This window comes from Caloenas nicobarica, chromosome 5 (genome assembly GCF_036013445.1).
Source record: "Caloenas nicobarica isolate bCalNic1 chromosome 5, bCalNic1.hap1, whole genome shotgun sequence".
Classification (NCBI taxonomy): Eukaryota; Metazoa; Chordata; class Aves; order Columbiformes; family Columbidae; genus Caloenas; species Caloenas nicobarica.
In genome coordinates, this window is record NC_088249.1 from 49,509,008 (window position 1) to 49,527,855 (window position 18,848).

At 46.3% G+C, this 18,848-nt stretch overlaps 1 protein-coding gene across 1 annotated transcript in view; it reads left to right on the forward strand.

Moving 5' to 3' along the window:
• The first annotated feature begins 5,625 nt into the window (after positions 1-5,625).
• Positions 5,626-18,848, forward strand: part of PNPLA2 (patatin like phospholipase domain containing 2) — a 32,261-nt gene continuing 19,038 nt past the window's right edge. The window contains exon 1 of the mRNA XM_065635090.1: positions 5,626-6,011. Coding sequence (XP_065491162.1) covers positions 5,825-6,011 — 187 coding nt within the window. The 5' untranslated portion in view covers positions 5,626-5,824. The remainder of the gene's footprint in view (positions 6,012-18,848) is intronic.

The window sequence follows — 18,848 nt, forward strand, 5'->3', positions numbered from 1 at the left end:
ATTTTATTACAAGCCATGGGACTCAACCATGTTAAAGTACTTAGGGAATAGCTAAGCTTCTGTGAACCTGGATGCTTGTTATGACACTCCTATTTTTTAAACAGTATATAGAAGCTGAATCTACCTGATGTGAATGGAAGTTCACCTTCTTCGTACTATTTGCTGTTCAGTGACTAGGAGAGAGTCCCATCTATTGAGCAATAAAAGGATCTATTTTAATCAATTCCAAAACACATGAAATTGAATGGACAGCAGGTTTGAATTAGTCCAGAAGTAGTATGATTTCAGAACTAGTTGCAGTAATTAGTTTTTGTAAATATCCAAAAGCACCAATTTCATTGCTGCATCAGATTTCCAAGATCTGGCAACAACACCATAAAATGCTTGACTGTGCTTGGATTTTATGTTACATAGAATTGGTAACAAAAAAAAACCCCTGCATCCTGCTGGGACACTGAGATCAATACAAAGGTGCTCTTCATACCAAATGGCTGTTCTGGGGGTAGCTGAACTTATCAGGACATAAATCACCTTGATCTGAACAGAAATAAACTTTTATGAGGAGAATGGTATTTTTGGAGATCTGAAACCGATTTCTTGTGTGTGCAGAATGCATCAGTTTGGGAGGACAGTAAATTTTGCTTTTATAAACTCTTCTGCTGGGAGATAGTTCTGGCAGGCAACTTCCCCTGACTTCTGCAGTGGTCTTTGGCTGTCACTACATGTAGGTAGAGTACAATTAGCACATGTGATGATCTTCCCATGCCAAGTCTTCACAGATAGTGTTGTTTTAGAAAAAAAACCCAAAACTGTCATAGCTGATAGAGCTATGTTGGTTATGAGTCATTGGACAAAGCATGGCAAGTACTTCTGAGACGGGTGAAATGCAAGTAGGAAAAACTTATCTCCTTGTGGTACCCTGAGAGAAAACGCCCATTATTTCAGAGCAGCCAAGGGAGAGGGCAGTTTAAAGTTAGATCCTCAGGCTTCAAAATGGCCATGATTTAAGCAACTAACCCTTGCTGCCCTTCTGTGCCTGCTATAAGAAAGTAACAGGCATACTGCCAATACCTTTCATCTACTTTGTCTCTTAAGTCCTAGCGTGGTGATCTTTCTGGTAGCAACAAAAACTGCTTGTCTTTGCACCAGTTCTCTGTCAGACTTGTAATGGCTGCAGTTTTGCACTGGAAGGGGTGGGGGTATATAGCTGTGTTTCTGTCCTTGCTGATTTCTCCATCTCAGATCACTGAAAAAGAGTAGTTCTTGGATGTGGTTTAAACTGAGAGGTACCCCCTCCCCCAACCTTGCAGTATTGCCTTGCTTGGCTGCTGCAGTAACAAAATCAATGTTTTCACAGGAAGGAACTGCCCTGTCACCACTCAGCAGGGGTTTTTCATGCACTAAGGAATTTGTTTCAGTGGCACTGAGCTATTCCATGAGTTTTGGTGTGCCCAGGCCTGTGGGATGAGACTGAAACCTGTGGTGCCAGCTGCTGGCTACTGTGAGGGAGATTACAGCTACAACTAGACCAAGTTCTTTCCCTATTTTTCTCCATCTTTTTCCAATGAGTTAAAGACTTGATCCTGTGCTAGATGTCCCCTTATCACCTTTAAATTCCTTCTTGAAGTTCAGCATGTTGATGAAAACTCTGGTCACTCAATCTGTTTTGATCAAAGAGGAGGATGGCTCATTTGGTAACCTGTTTAGAGAATAAACTTTTGCGGGCAGCTTTCTGAGAAAGTGCTGAAAATACAGCATTTGTTACACTGTCACAGGGAGCCAATTAATTTACGTAACTACCTTGTAGGTACTCCATGTGAAGGTTAGAGGATAGGTCTGCTCCAAGGTTTCACATGCGTTTTACAGAATTTGCTAAAACTTCTGCACAGTAAAATTTTATTCCAAATGCAAAATCAAAGTATGTTAAGCTTTCTCGCCCTGTACCTACTTACAAAACAGTTGTCACCTGATGGCTTTGTACATGAGCAGTGATGTGCCTGTAAGTCTGTTGCAGACTTGCTCGGTGCTCTGGATGGAGTTCACCACTCTCTGTTCTGCTGATCTCCATGAGCTTCAGCTGTGAAGGAGCTGGGATCCATTCTCCTACCCTGTGGACACTATTCTGAATTTTCAGGTGTCACTGATGCCTTTTCAGACTTAGCAATGATTTCCAAAGGCAAGGGTAGTGGTGGGGTGGATGCATTGCATTCCATGGTGCTCTCAGAGAAAACTAGTGCCTGCAAACACTTGGAGCAGTGGTCTAGTCTCTCTTCTTGCAGAATCAATTTTAGCTAGAACAGATTTTTCCTGACTCCTTCATAAAGAAAGGCTCAAAGGCATTGAAGGGAAAGGAAAGGATAGCCTTGTGCCTGGAGATTACACTGCTAACTCATCATTGTTAAAATGACAGTAAGGGATAGTGATTTAGTCATAGGCCTGACGTTGAAACACACAAGTTTTCCTCACTGGGACACAAATGCTGTGCCATCTCAAACCAGTTCTAACTGAAAATCATTCCTTACAAACACCATGGGGCACAGAGAGTGACGTGACATCTTCACTACTTGGAAAGCAGGGAGAACGTACTGGACACTACTGGAAAGCAATAAGCAATAGCTCCCTGGGGCCCCTGTCAAATTAACTAGTTTCACTCTTACTAAGGCCCAGTTTTGCAAGCTACTAACACACAGGCAGCCCTGCTGAACTCAGTAGGTTTGAACTATGTAGGACAGAGACAGCTGTATTAGCTTTCGAAAATTTAATCCCAAGAGAGCAGGACAAGGGCACTGCTCCATTGCCTCAGGAGATGCTCCTATGAATCAAGTCCCAAGTGTTTGCCATGGAATTGTCTGATATATACAAACATCATAGGTAAGAAAAAGACATTGAAGTCAGGCTTTCCGGCAATGTTAACAGCACTTGGGTTGGACTTCATGACCAGTGCCCTAGTCTAGCTGACTACAGGCAACAATGAACAATGACATGCTGTAGACAACAGTGTAACAGACTGCCCCTCAGATTCCCTTTAAAATTAATTCAGTTGGCTGCCAAAAACCAAGGTCTTACCTGAAAAAACATCGTTTGCTTGAACATTATTATATGTACTAGCTGCTCACCATTCATTAGACTAGAAAACAAATGCAACAAAGAGAAATAGCATGGGAAGGTGTCTCAGTGCCATCACAACATGTAAGGACATGACTGAACTTGCGGTGTTCTGATAGGAGTTTGATACACATGAAAAGCTCCCATGTAAATCATGCTGGCCCGGCTTCTTGCACGATTATGAGCAAGTGCAGGATTATGGCAGTACTTTCTTATTGTGGAGAAAAACATTAGTTTGGGGGAAAATTTTTTTTTCAGAAAAACGCAGTTGTTTACCAGACTGCTAGTGCCAGTACCCAGGCAGCACTCGTCACATTATTTTTTTCATTAACCTCCTCTAATGGGTAACCTTGAGAGCCAAGGCATAGTGATATAAACAACTCAGGATGAGACTGCTGTTGAGAAATCAAGTGAAACTAACTGCAGCATTGTTGCAGCACTGTTGTTTCTATTTTCCAGACATAGTAGGAACCTTAACGTTTGTGAAATGCTGAAGAAACAGGAAGCAGTGGTGGCTCCAGAATGAGGCTGTTCTTGTGGTTACAAGTGTTAGGGAAGTATCTGCAAACCAGGTTCAGTATTCAGTTTTGCCACACATTTTTGCTGAAATTATAGCCCATTGACTAGTTCTTCTGCAGTACAATCCCTGTTCTGGAAAATGCAAGACACAACATTTTATTTGAGTTTGGCTACATGGAAATACCTTTCCATATCACCAGAAGCATGGAGTGAAAGGACTATGATCATCTTGATGTGAAGGGCCTTTAAGAGGGTCAAGGCTCAGGTGCACCAAGGCTTACCTCTTCAGGTGGAGGAGATGAAGGCTAACAAAGGTTATGGAACCGTATCAAATGCAAGGTAGGAAGGAAATTACAAAAGCAAGGAGAGCTACAAGAGGAAGAGAAAGAAGGGTGGGTATAAGGCATAAACAGAGAACTTGAGATAAGTAGGGTTAATTCTTTAGGTGCTCCAGGATAGAGCTAATACATATCAAGGGTACTTCCTGGCTGTTAGGTGAGGTGGTGGGCTCCAGGGTAGGGCCTAGAAGAAAGGTAAAGCTGGACTCCTGCCAGTCTGATGGAAGGAAAGTGCAAACACTTAATAAAAAAAGCACTCTGTTTGTAGCAGTTGGAGTCTGAGGCCTATCTTGACCTCGAATATTGGATTTATATATGGGTTACCTGCTGAGTTTGGTTGCTTTGGTCAGCTGATCGAGGCAGTAGACAGGTGTTCTTACAACCTGGATGGCCCCTCTATGAGGAGGGTACCAGCTTCTCTTGTATCCTCTGCAAGGACATTTGGAATGGAAGGAACAGGAGAGGGGCTGCTTGGACGACCTCAGCTAATATAACTCGTGAAACTCCTCTGGGGAGGAAGGCTTAACTTTGCGTAGTCTGAGAGCTGTTAAGGACAGGTATAACAGTGTCCCAACTGAGAAACTTCTGACCAGTTATAAGAAAACTAATGCAAACAGACTTATGCCGGGATGAATTAAGTATTTTTTTTAAACTTTGGTAGAAAGTGCTTTCATCCCTTGTTGATTCTACTAAAAAACTACTGATGCTATTTGGTTTGTACTTCCCAAATCTCCCTCCTGCAGATTTTGCTTCCTTGCTTTGAACAGCTGCTTCTCTCACTATGGTGATCCTTTTGATGTCACCGTAAACTTTCAGACTTATCTAATTGTTTGAATGACTATAGTCTGTATTGTTTATGACAAGGATATCTTTCCAGCTTCTGAAATCTATTTTGATCTAATAGCACTGGCCTCCCACCCAGTGCTGTTCTGTGGCAACCTGATATGCCATGGGCTTACCAGTGCTAAAAGGTTGTGCAGAAGCACTACTGGAAATTGCGGTTGCCCTGACCAAAGGTAAGCATTTTGGTGAGCTTAGAGGCATCTAGAGAAAATGCCTAAGAGAAGGTTAGCAAAGGTAAGCACCTGTGTGTGTTCTGGTGAGTTTAGAGGCAGAGAGCTGTCAAGAGAGAGGGGTTGTCTTTCCTTTGTTCTTGTGCTGTGGCTGTGCTGAGCCTTGCCTCCCTCTGGCTCCTCAGATTTTTATGAAACGGCAAAGCTTTTCCCTTCCTCTCATGTTTCTTGCCTATCTGAAAAAAAAAAACCAAACCCGAAGGACTGTACCTGCAGGAAACACCAAGATCTTGGAGCAGAGGCCTCTAAGAAACAGCATGTTTTGTGTGGGAATGACGGGTTGCTGCCCCGGCAGACGGCAAGGTTTGGGGCGCTGCAAGGAGCAGTGATCCTCTCCTCTCCCTCCTCCTTGAAGGAACCGGCTTAGCCTCACACGCTGGAGCGAAGCGCTGGTACGGCTGCCATGGCTCAACAGGCGGCGAATAACCGCAATGCCCACGGGGGCCGGGCTCCCTGGGCACAGACCGGGGGTTCACCGGGGGAAGGGTTGGAAGGAGGGGCCGGGTGCTTCCCGCCCAAGGCCGGCACCGCCGCCCCCTGGCTCGGCCGCTCCGAGGGCGGGCCTGGGGGCCGGGCCGCTTCATATAAGCTCGGCGACTGCCGCCCATAACCCAGCGGCGAATCCTGGTGTGCCAGGGTCTGGTTGTGGCAGCAGCGTCCCCCGGCTCTCGTCTTTCGTCCTACCCGCCCAGGGGCGGTGTGATGTGAGAGGAGCCCCGCGGTTTCCCCTCCCCGTCGCGGCTGCTTCTTCCCCACGCGTCCCCCCGTCTCCAGCGGGGCACGGAGGCCATGTTCCCCCCGGACTCCACCTGGAATATCTCCTTCGCCGGCTGCGGCTTCCTGGGGGTCTACCACGTCGGAGTAGCCAGCTGCCTGCAGGAACATGCCCCCTTCCTCGTCGCCAACGCCAGGAAGGTCTACGGCGCCTCGGCCGGGGCGCTCACCGCCACCGCCCTCGTCAGCGGCGCCTGCCTTGGTAAGCGCGGGGCGGGCGCGGAGCCCTCGGCGGCGGCGGGCGGAGCTGCCGGCGCTGTCACAGCGAGGCCAGCCGGCCTCCGGGGCCGAGCGCTCCTTCGAGTCTTCCCTTCCCTGTTGTGATTACAACAGAATGGGGGGATGGAAATATCGTGCCGCCCTCCTCGCCGTTCTTCTGAAGTGCGTGTGGCGCTTTGTTTTTAAGGCCTTTACCTCGGTATTCACACACACCTTCCCCGGCCCAGTTTCTCATGGCTGCATGCCTCGAGCTGAGGCCCGAGGGGGTGTTGGAGGGACCTCAGCCCTGTGAGGTGGTGAAGCTCGTGTCCAAAATGGGCCCCTGATCCCTGTGTGATGGCGGGTGGGTGTCGCTGCACCCCACAGAGCAGGTGTCTGCAGGGGGAACTGGAGCCACACGTCAAGAAGGCACCCGATACTAGGAAGTCAATGCAGGGGTCCTGGTTTTGACGCCTGCCATACTAACGTGGACTTGTGAGGGCTCAGTTCTTGGGTCTGGCTTGCTTGAATGTAGGTCTGGCCGGGCTGTGTGTGAGGAGTGGAGCCAGCCTGTGACAGGAGGCACCAGCTTCGTGGCTGCAAATGGGAGGCAAAGCAGCTGGAGATAGACACATCAGTGTGTTGTTGCATGTTCAAATTAGAGTTGAAAAGCATCTCTGAGTAACTAGGAAAACTCGCTTTATTCTTTCTTAGCATCTTCTGGATGAGGGTTTATTCCTGGGGGTGTAGCGCACTGGGGAATTTTCTTGGTATCTGCAAGAGCTAGATCTCTGTTTTCAAGTTACAGAAAAAGCCTTAAAAAGTTATCTCTGAAGCAGGCACACAATGTAGTCTGTTCCTGCTTAGGTCGTGTCTGGGGAGCCGCTGAAGAGAATGGTGTGTGTGGTGCCTCCTGTTTTTTTGCTGTCTGGAAGTTCAGCTGTTTTGGATATGGGGGGAAAGTCAACAAACACATGCTAGAGTCTGTATTTGGAAGCTTTTACTTTGAGAATAACAAATGCAGAAAACTATCTTAAACTTGGAAGGCGAATGTGGTGTGAGAGAATCAGGTATATCTATTTAGTCTCCGAGAATTACAAACCTCTCCTAGAGCCAAGTGAAACCAGAGCTGTTTACTGCTTGAACTCTTCTCGCCTTGATCACAGGTGTCTTTCCATGGCACTCCCTGTTCTTTGAGGACAGGCAGAGTTTAGAGATATAGCCTTCATGCAGCAAAAGTTAGCTTTTTCTGTGTAGGTAGATTTGAAGTTTTCCCCTCCTTAAGCATTTTGTTTACTGAAATGCCTAATGAAGTGTAACCGTTGCTTCTGGAGCTCCATGGGAAGCTCTTAGCAGCTGTACGAACCCCAGTCTGGGATCTCAAAGGTAGTAGTCATGCCATGGTGCCAGCTTTTGTCATGGACAAGGGAAAAAGCCTCCTCTAATCCCTTCTGCAGGGATCCATTTGGTGATAGCTATCATGGATTTTTGATACCTTGCTTGCTGCTGCTTCTGTTGAAGAGGTGACCGCACAATTAGTTTCCTGCCTGGGTGGTCCCTGTTCTACTTGGAAGTGTGGTGTGAACATGAGACAGGCTGGTGGTAGTGCACAAATCCTTTGCCTTGCACAGATGCCATTTGATTATCATGTCTACCTTGTTCTTGCTATTTGTATGTCCAGAGCATCCATGGTGTGCTTGGTGTTGCCATCAGGGTGTTACACAGCCTGGTAGAGAGTTTTCTGTGAATCAGGAGTAGGTTTTCCCACTTCCTATGAGGTACCAGGAGAGGCAGGATAAAGAGGCCTGAGTTAGGGGCCACCTTCTAGGCAGGATTCACCCCGCTCCTGAAAGAGGGCAAGCCATACTGTTTAAAGCCAGCCAAGGCTTTGATCTTGTGTGTTCAAATTCTGTCTTAAGTTTCACTTCTCTGGGATAGTTTTCTTTTGACTCGGCCTGTATGGCTGGCATGTATCTTGGTTAGAGAGCAGCTCTAAGGCAACAGAGCTGACTTCTGAAAGTAAAAGCAAACAGGGTGCTTGGCTGGAGTGGGGCATGGTAATTCTGCACTTTGTCCTTGTCATAAAACCTCCAGGCAATGCATACTCCAGGCTGAGGTTCAAGGGTTTGGATGAAATCATAGGGAAGAAGGGGATGGGGCAGAAGGTACAGCTGCAACCTGTACTAGGAGAGCAGTTCATCCTAGTACAGTCTGGTGTAGGATCCTGCATATGTGTTTGTTGTGCAGCTTGTTTCTGCCTGAGAGTAGGTGTAATAGCCCGTGGGCTTTGAATCTTATGGCAATTGTTGCCCTGCACTGTCTGTTGCCATGTTAGTCAAATTGGAATGCTAAATACTGTCCCTTGATGGATGACAGGCAGAGGGAAATTTTGCAGAAGCCTTGCTTATTTGACTGTGTGTAGATTAAGGTTAGTGCCTTTACACATGTGTACTTGGTTCTGAACTCAATGAGTTTCTACTATGCAAAGATAAATTCTTCCTGGGGAGAAATGAAAAAACCTCTTACTTTGGGGTTTTTCTTTTATTCCAATCCTTTGAGACCCTGATCGGAGAGAACATAAATTTTTCTGGACTTCAGAGGGTAAGACCCCACTTAATGGTTTCTTTTCCAGCTTTTCCCTTCTGGACTTTGCATCTGTTTAGCTTGCCTTTGAGCTGATTCTGCATTCTCCCTGAATTAAGACCACATTGTCATAACTTTTGTATGTCAGTAAGGCTTTGCTATGGGCTAACACTGAACTGAAAGCCCTGACCAAATGATCTGCAGCCCTGAGAGTTCACTTTGAACTTGAGAATACCAAATAAAACAATATTGGGCACCTGTATTAGCTAGAGAGAGGACCTTATTTCTAAATAAGAGGCCAGGAGGTATTTATGGTCTGAAATGATCTCGCCTAGTTCTTCTTAAGCACTTTACCAGTAAGTTGTAGGGATCTTGGATTTATTCTTCAGGACTACAATGGTGGTATTGTCCTACATCTGAAGCACTCTCTGCAGCTTGGACATTCTTCTGTTCACTGGCATGAAAAAGCATTGCTATTTTTCCACTAGAATAGTCTGCGTGGCTATCAAAGGTGCGTCAGGCAAAGTCTCACGTGTTTACAAGTTATTTGATTGTGCATACTGCAGTGTTGTAGCATGAATCACTTCTTGTCCTGATGGTTTTCTGGGAAGTGGCTTTCTGACATACCTGTGTCTTCTCTTGAGGCTGTTGGAGTTTAGCACAGCAGGAAATGCACCTTTATATGCCAAGCAACTGAGAAGTTGCAGTCTTCTGCTTATGCATACCTTAAATCTTGCAGATTTTCACAAACTCTAGGCCTGGACCTCTGAGGATGCTTTCCTGTCTGAATAAATCCTGAAGTTACTGGGCCTGGATGAGTTAAACTGGCTTTTATGATATGATGAGGCTGTCCTTTTTTTCATTCACAAGTAATATTAAAATGCAGCCGACGTTGGATTCTTAAACCTTTAATACAGGGTAGGTGATATATTTTTGTTAAGGGTCTTGAATCATCTCACTCTGGTGAGCTGTATGGGGTTTGGTGTGCCTGTTTTGAAGCATAGCAGCCTGGATGAATGATGGGATGTGAATCTGTAATCGCTGAAAAGCTGGTTTTGAGCTGATGCTAAGGTCCCAGATTGTAGTTGTGACTCAGTTAACCAACAGCATCTCTATTGTCTGTGTAGCACGTGAGTATTGTCCTATATAGCTCTCATCTGAGGGTGGGTTGGAACTGCTGAATTGCTGCTTTTTCAGGGGGAAAAGGTAGGTTCTGCTGTGAGAGGCAAAGCTGGATATCAAACCCCCATCTCTGGGAGTTAGCTGTTACCCTAAAGCATGGTGATGTCAGCAGAAACTAGTAAAGCAAGCTGAGGGGATGCTTCTAGTACTAAGAATGTAGAAAGGAGGGTGTTTGGGTTTTTTTAGTTGATTTGTTTGTGCGTGGTGGTGGTGTTGGGGTTTTTTGTTTGTTTGTTTGTTTTTAACTAGTATCTTAGCCAGGACTCTGTCTCAGGCTCGACTTGAGATGAAGTAACAGTTATTTGACATTCAGGTTTGCTTGACAGCTGTCACCATATGACTACCAGGAAATATGCTGCTGACCTGCAGAGATTTTCCATTGGGTAGCAGGAAGAGAAACAATCTAACAAACCTTCTTTTTACTTTTTGAAACTGAGATGATGAATAATAGCAGCATCTTGAATGTTGTGCTCCTGAAATTTGATTATGTGCATGCAAAGGCTTAAGGACTGGTCACAGAGGTTATTTTTCTTTGTGTGTGTGCAGTCTAACACCAAATCCTAGATTGAGAGAGGGAAATAAATCAGCTTAGTCTCTATGGAATCCTCAGAGCAATGCCACTTTGTGCTGGCCAGAGCGTGAATCATGAAGCTTATCCTAGGGGAAGTATACGTGGTGCTGTTTTGCCTGGCTGTGTGGAGACATCTATAGGTCTCCCCAGGTACACAAAGAAAAGCTTCATAGCATCTGTGGCCTCTCAAAACTCAGGTCCTTCCCTGCACAAGAGATTGTCATTTGCATCTCCTGCAAAGGCCGTAGCTGTGGGAAAAGTTGTTGAGCTCAGCAGCCCCAGCCCAATCAATGGAAGGAGAGGCACCCTTATGTATATACTTGGGTGTAATTCATTTGGAACCTCCTGGTACTACCTGGAAGCAGTAAAGTTACTGCTTCTTTCTCTGGTGGAAAATAGAGGTGGGTGGGAGGATGTCATGTGCTGACATAGTCAGAAATGTTCACTGGCTTGTTGGAGAAGCTGCTGTGCCTGGATCAGTGTCATCAGCAGTCACAGTGCTGCAGGCTTGGGTGTCTAGATGAGTAAGCTAGCAGCCAAGTAGCCTGCAATAGCTTTTGCTGGGAAGGAAGGAGCTTGTTCCTGCTGTCTGCCTGGCTCTAATGAAGAAGTTCCTGTGTGGAAAGGTGCTCTTGCAGGCATCTCATTGGATGAGTGCAAGGGAAGCCAAGCAGCCACTCTTAGCAAAAAACATAGCCATAGTAATGCATGTGTTTATTCTTTTGTCAGCCCACGTGGACAGTAGGTGTGCAGAACAGCTTGGTGCCCAGCCTTGCTCCATCAGCTGCCACAGCAGCTGTGCAGAGTCAGTGGCAACAGCACAAGTGGTCTTTGCATGGTCATTCTTCTGACCCATGATTTCAGCTTCTCTCTTGAACTTGTAGCATGTCCAGGCTGTTCTACTTCTTTCTGTCTCTCATCTCCCAAAACTCTTAAAGGCACCTGCAAGTCTTCCCTATAAAACATGAGAAGCTGTCATGTGTTCTTCAGGGGCCTGTGTACAGTTATTGATTATGTTTGCAAGTTAAGTTTAGTCCTGATAAATCAAAAACCTCCCTCAGATTCCTTGATCTGTTTTTCAGTTCCAAACTCCTGCTGCTAGTAGTGATTAGAAGAGCTTTGTCTGTGTGTCCAGTAGCTTATGGTGTTTGTTTCCTGCCTGTTGGAGTGACTGTACTCTGCTGCCAGCCCCCTGCTTGCTTTTGGCTTCCACACATTTCCCTCTGTGGCCTCCATGAAGCAGGGGTGAAATATTCACTGGCCTGGTTGGGTGGATTTTCAACTCTGCTGTGCTTGCTTTGTATTGTACTTGAAGAGGACCATGCAAGGGCTGTAGAAATGATAATTTGTTCAGCATTCCTTCTTTCCAGAGTTGGGAATGGACAAGCCTCCTAATTCTAGGGCCTTTTGCAAAAGCTCAGAAGTCCCCCAGTCTGAGGAGCAATGTGGGTGGGTAATTCCTGTCCACCACGCTCTCCACAAGGCAGACACTGCTGCTGTTTGAATTCCAAACTGGCCACCACTTTCTCATTGAATTTTCTGCACTTCTGCACTTCCATTGCCCAGCTCGAATACTCAGTCTGTTTCTTTCTGGACTTAAGGTGAAAGTCAGGATGTGTCTTCAAAAATCTAGCAATCAAGGGATCCCAGGTATGTATATTTGCCTTGGGCCATCTTCCTTGTCAAACAGGCATAAGGCATCAGAGAGAGTATGAGCTGATGAAAAGGAGGGGTAGAGGAAGTGATTCCATCCATGTAGAAGGCCATCTCCTTGGGAAAAGGCAGTATGTGTCCTGGAGGTGATAGGGCCTGGGGTAGTAGAAAATCCCTTCCAAGGAGCACGTAGAAGGGAGGGCACTGGTGAGCCTGAGAGTGTAGAAAAGATGCTGGAGATTGTTGTGGCTCTACCTGTTTTAGCTGCAAAGGCTGGAGGAAGGGAGGGGAGAGTTTGACACTTGTGATACAATTGCTGCTTGTGGCAGGCCTGATACTGTCCCTAGGGTTGTGCTGATCTGTGGTACAGTGTGCCTGGAAGATCTGTCCTCAGTGTTCCTGGAGAAGGGGACTCTCTGCAGCTGAAAGGCTCAGAACAAGCCAAGCTCCATGATGTGTCCAGGTGGGTGGTGTGCATTTTGTTCTCACTGTTTGGGATACGTCAGGTGTAGAAGCTGGTAGTTTTAGTAGAACCCAGGGCTTTGTGCTGCCCTCCGGCACTTGCCAAAACCTGAAACTATGGTGCTTTCTGGTGTAGATAAATCTCTATTGTTAGGCCAAATCTATATTGGTGGCTTTTGTCTGACAAGTCCTCTGGAATGAGCAAGCTTCGTGAAGTGTCTTCAGCAGCTGTTTCCCAGGCTTTTGGCTATGTTGCGCCTGGAGGATTTCTTCTGAGAGTGGACCTTCGTCTTCGTACGGTGTGGTTTGTTTGGATGGATACTGGTTTTTGGAAGCCTTTTGGGTTAGGATTTAAAGGACTGAGTACCATTTTAGTGTTGGAGGCTCTGGCGGTGTCTTTGAGCTGCCACTCTTGTGGCTTGTGTAATTTAGCATCCTGAAGTAGATGAGGTGGCATCTGAGGGTGTAAATAAATCCAGGAGCCTTTAATGTATGTTAATTACAAGAGCTGCTCTTGCTGGCTTCATTGAACGCTGATTAAGGGCTGGACGTGGCAAGAATGTTATTCCAGTGTATCATGAAAGCAGGCTGTGGATTCAGGCTGCCATAGTTATGTCAGGCACGGAGAAAGTTAGAGGCCTGTTTCGGAGTGGGCTGTCAGCATAGAGGGAGTTCCATTAATTTATCTAGTCCAGTGTTCTTACATAGTAGAACTGGTAAAAACTTCTTTATGGGAACAAACTAACCACTTAACTACTAGCTATACTTCTGCACACAGAGAGCTCATTCTGCGTGTGTGATCTTCAGGTGGACATTGCTACATCTGTCTTGCTGCTCTACTTGCTTGCTCTACTTGCTCAGCCTTGCAGGAAGGGTTGAGCAGAGGCTCGTCCCTTGCAGGGGTTTGTGCAACCCTCTGTGAGCAGCTCCTGTCCTGCTCACATGACTGCTTCCAGAACTGGAATCATCTTGATGCCTGGGAGTTGTGGTTGGGAGACTGCTGCTGACGTCCATGGAAGAAAGGTAATGTCAATCTCCAGATATTCTTGTATCATGGCTCCCAAGGAATGCATCCTGCCTTGTGGTCTGACTGAAGATGCTTCCCAAATAAGCTTCTTCATCAAAATTAGATTCCTTCTAGAACAAAATGCCCGTGCCTTTTCTGAGGACTGCTTTGGAACGAAGCTTCTCATTCTTGCTTCCTTGCTGGTAGCAGGCTATGCTCATGCCATGGCTAGTGGGGAAAAGTTCAGGGGTGTAAGGTGACACTTAGCATGCCTATATAAGATGGAAGGACACAGCAAGCAGTGTACTCACAGGTGCATGATGAGGTACTTGGCACAGACTGGAGCAGCTGGCTAACCGCAAGCATGAGGGAACTGGGCATGATGCAGGCTGAGGGCCTGTGGAGGACTGCAGAGCTATTCCTTTTATTCTGTGTCAGAGCAAGACAGTGCTGTAGCAGCCACACAAGTGTACAATGAGAAAGGACAGGGGAGAAGGGAGATGGACACCTCTTTTCTGCATGACAGAGCCAGCCATGTCTCTGGTAACAACTCTGGTGAACACAAAACAATTGCCACCTGCAAGCATGCAGGAGGGCATTTTGCAGGTGTTAGACTGAAAGCCACCAAAAGCTATATATGGGCCTTGCTTTGGTGTTGATGAGCCAGCTGAGAGTAATAGCTCTTGTGTGATAAAGCTGAAGTGATGCTGACATGGCAACTATTTCTTCAGGCTCTGGAAACAGAAATGATGACTGCTCACTCCACTTTGTCTTCATCAGTCTGTGGTGCAGGTGCCCGGCAAAGGTATCTACTGTCCTGTAGCACTGGTCTCTCTTCTTCCAAAGCATCTTGCCTCTCTAGTGATACTTCCGCTGTGAAGTGGAAACTGCGCCTTTTCTCTAGGTGTGTGGTACCATCCTGCAGACTTACCCTGAGAAATGAGTATGGAGGGGGCATGTGTAACATTGTGTGTGTAGGCTAGGCTTAATCCTTCTGCTCCAGTTCCTGTTCAGAATAACAACCACTGGAGGCTTTGTGTTAGTGGTTTTCAATCAGATGAATAAAGCAAGAATTGGATGTGGTTCCACTTCTGCCTCTATGCAGGGCAGAGGAAAAAGGCAATTTTGCTTTATTACAGCATGTTTCTCCCCTCACTAGCTTTTTCTTGCCGAATACTTGCTTTTAAAAAGTGACTTAAAACCCAGCATTGCTCTGGGTCAGAATGAGCAGCAGGGGTCTGAGCTGCACCTTCTCTTACTCTATGAATCCCCATTTCTTTTCACCTCATGCAGTTTGCGTTGCACTGTAGCATTTGCACGGATTGATGGATGGATGAGGACAGGACATGGCTTTCAGTACAACTGGGGTCCTGAGTGACTTTTCATGCTGTTATGCCATTTAATTTCCCTCTAATGCAATGAACAGAGGCATTAAGCCTCATATTAGGAAATTACAGTGAAGAAAGATTAAGCTAGTGGGGATTGCTGTTGTGGTTGTGACAGAGAACGATCGTGGCTGCCTGCCTGAACTGAGCTGCCTCTTGGCCTTCCTATTGACTGTTTCACAGTAGCAGCTGCGCTGTTTTGTGATTTGTGTTGCAAGAGTAAATGCTCCAGTCCTGGCTGCAGAAACAAAGTGGGCCTCAGCTTGCAGAACATCAGTTGCCTGGTGAGGCTTTGGTGTGCCAACACTATTGAGTTCAGTGCAAAGGTTTAGCTTAGAGACATAATCAGGCCTGGCAGCTCCTGTGCCTGTTCTCGCAAAACCGTTTTGCTTCTGTACAAAGCAGAGCAACCTACCTTAAGGTGAGATGGGATATGAATTGTGCATCTTGCACTTTGGCTTGCACAAGGTTACTACCCTGTAGGTACCAGTGGGTGGACAGGCAAGTAACAGTCACTGTGGGTTGCATGGTGAGCTGCTCTGTGCAAGAGGGAAAAAACTGGGGCAACTTAAATGTAGATCTTCTCCGTATGCTCCCCACATCCAGGACGTGGCAATAGTTCTGGTTCATCTATTAACTGGTATCCAGAGCACACAAAATAACCATTGCTTTTGGCTCAAAGGGGAAAAATGGCTCCTTTTGGTTTGGCTTTATTTGAACAGATGAAGTGACCAACAGCTTTTTACTTTTTTCCCCAAATTTTACTTGAAATGGAGAAGTAAACATCTTGGGGACAAAAATGTTAAGAAGGAGGCTTCTGGCTCTGAAGCAGTTGCAGATGATCTGGCTTACTTATCCCTCCTGCCACAGGCTGCGTCTTGGCACTGTTTGTGTCTAGACTTTGCAATGCTGAGCACTGAGAATCTGAGCCAGAAAGTGTTGTGGGCTGAGCCCTTCCTTCAGCATCTGTCTCTGGCTGTGAGACCTGGAAGTGCTTGAAAAGCCGTCTCTTCCTCTTGGTGTTTCCACCTGCCTCACCTGTAAGGTCAGAATAGGTGTTGCTTACCGTAGGGATCCCTAGGAGTTACTCCTATATATCAATGCCCTCTTGAGTGAAGGGGGAGAAAGACCATTATTTACAGCCAGTGGCCAGGCTTTCTAAGCAATCTCCTGTGCAAAATAATTTGCTTGTTGAGTTCGGGTTAAATCCCAACCCTGTTGGGAAGGGTTGCCTGCTACAGGAACAGCTGGTCAAGCAGTAGGGCTGTCTGCAGACCTAGTGGATGTGTCTTGGTGGAGGAGTTGTTTGCTATTTATGTATCACCAAAAAAACCAGAAAAGCTTCCTTCTTGTATCTCTTATCTGGAGCCCATTCAGCTGAGCTGTTTCCTATCTGATGGCAAAATAGTAGAAGAATTGAGAGAAGACCATAAAATAAATATACATCAGAACAACCAAAGTTAGGAAAGTCCCAGAAGAACAGCTTGTTTTGGTACACAGAGTTTCTCAGTGTTACTTGCTTATAGGAAGATGTGTACAGATGTGGAAAGAACTGGTGCCTTTAGAGGCTCCATTGCCAGCTGCCATCTTCCAGCCTCAAATATTTAAAAATGGATGTTTTTTCTTAGTGTTAAATAGTAGGGGTTATACAACTTTTGGCAAGTGAGGGATAGATATCTTTTCCACACACACTGAAACTAAAGAGCTATCACCAGCTGTAGGGTACACCTATCACCTGGAAATAGCTTATAAGGGCAGATCATAAGACATTGCTCTCACTTTATTTCCTGCTGGCATTAATTTGTCTTTGGGCCCCCCTTTGACATCCATCCAGCCTTGCTGATAGTCAGAGAACATCTTGGGTCAGGTTCCCATTCAGCACAAGTCAACCCTTGTTTAGCTTAGCTCAGCTGAAGGTCTGTCTGGTTTTTGCTCCTCTGGGACAATGAGTGGAAACCAGGTTGCTTCAGCGTTAGAGTGGGGGAAGGGGAACAGAAGTCCAGCCGAGCAGTGGGATCTTTCACAAACTGAGGTCACTGCCCACAAGAACTGGGGTTGTCCTTGGGTCATGGACACGTTGTTATGCGTTGCTCCCTGGGGTGAACAAATGAGCACTTTCTGGCGGTCTGAGCTAACTGTGAGGAAACATCCAAAAAGTTCTCTGGTAATTATTTTCTAGATGTCAGCTTGCAAACTTTTGTTTTGGTGCCTCTTGTTTACAGCTTTATGTTTGTGTGCTGGTAACAGGACTGTGTTATAATAGGACTGTATAATCTCCTGGGAGAGACCAGGCAGGTAAAGTATGTGCATTGCTTTCTCTCGATGTTCAGAGAAGAGGCAGGTGCAGGAGCTGTGTGTGCTGAGCTGGAGCAGCCTGGGGATTTGTGCCCAGCAAGAAAGTGGGACAGCTCTCTGTAAACCCATGCTTGCCATTAGAGACTGGCTTTTAGCTCTTCTATGGATGAGGTACAGGCACAGCTGAATTAGCAAGGGACAGGCAACCAAGCTAAATTAACCTTGAGGGAGATCATGCTAGTCAATTTCTTCTGACTCATGCTATTCCTAAATTCAGAGCTGGACTGGGATCTACTAATGGGAAACATGAGAACTCCAGTAATGCTCAGCAACCATCTGAGTTGAAAATGATGTGAAGATTGTAGCTGGGGACTCTTGCAGGGAGCATCCGTGCTGAGCATCACACAAACATCACTCAAACAGATAGCTAAGCAGAACTTAAGCAGCTCCAGAATGAGGTCCCTGGTTACAGTACACAGGAGCTGGCTCTTGTCCTGAAAACCTTGCAGTCAAAATAGCTTGGTCGTGCCATCCCAGACTAACATGCGTTGGGCTTTCAGGGTGTTGGAGGAATGTCAAAAGCACCTGAACTTCCTTCTGCTAGCTGGCTTCCTTTCAGATCTTTTTGTATTGGTGTGTCTGGCCAGTCTGGAGCTGTAGCTGGTTAATGGGACTGAGGAGAGAGTAGCAGTGCCTCTTGTGTTGCTGATGTGTAGAAAGGAGTCCATTTGAATTCCTGTTGATGTGGAGTGAGAAGCAGGTTTAGCAAGGATCTGCACAGTTCTCTGCCTGCCCCAGTAGTCCAGCTGAGGTATGACATCTGCAGTCTGGGGTGTGACCTTTGTCTGTGCCTCCTGCTGGCAGGGACAGGAGATGCTATCCCTACACCCACCCACTGTCTGTGCTGTCCTCTGTTCTCCATCCCTGTTGGAGAGCCTTTCCTTTAAGCTTGCATCCTGTTTACTGCTGCCCTAGCCAGGGAGCAGGAATGTCCCTGGCACAGAGGGTGATCTTTGTGTCAACGTGGAGCTCTTCCAGAGGGAGCTGTAGTGTCACGGGTGAGCCATAGTCACAAGAGCTGCTGGATGGAATGTCCAGAATGCCCTTCTCCCTCTTCAGCCTGCTCTGCTATTTTTGCTTGTGTATTAGGCTTCTTTTTTTTTCCCAGTTGAAATACTTTATGGGTCAACCATGCCTTTGCTGTTTGGCAGATGGATATCAATGTGGTCGAACAATAACAGGTGAGCATCATGGTACTCTTGGTGCAAAAGCCCTGCAGATATGGGTCCAAAGAGGCCCTTCTTCCCTACTAGTCACTCCTTCTGCTGTGGGGTGTTTAAGCTTTGCAATGGTCCTCATCCTTATGCATTGCACAGACTTGAAGTAGCCTTTCTGTTTCGTTTGGGAACTCTTGGCTGCAGTTAAGGGTCTTCTCAGCAGCCTGGCAGACATGGATTTTAGTGATTTATCTTCAGCTCTTCTCCTTTTCCAGAGTCAGAGTAGCACCAGGCTGCTGTGGCTGGAGGTGTTTGAATACAGTTATAAATAGCACATGTTGCTTGATTGCTTTTCAGGTTAGAGAAGGGCAGTTTAAGGCATGTGAGGCAGTAGACATAGATACTGGGTTATTTTGGAGTTGAGCATGACTGGTGGGGGTGAAAGACAGTTCTTCAAGGGAACGATCTTGCTATGCCAATAAGCTAA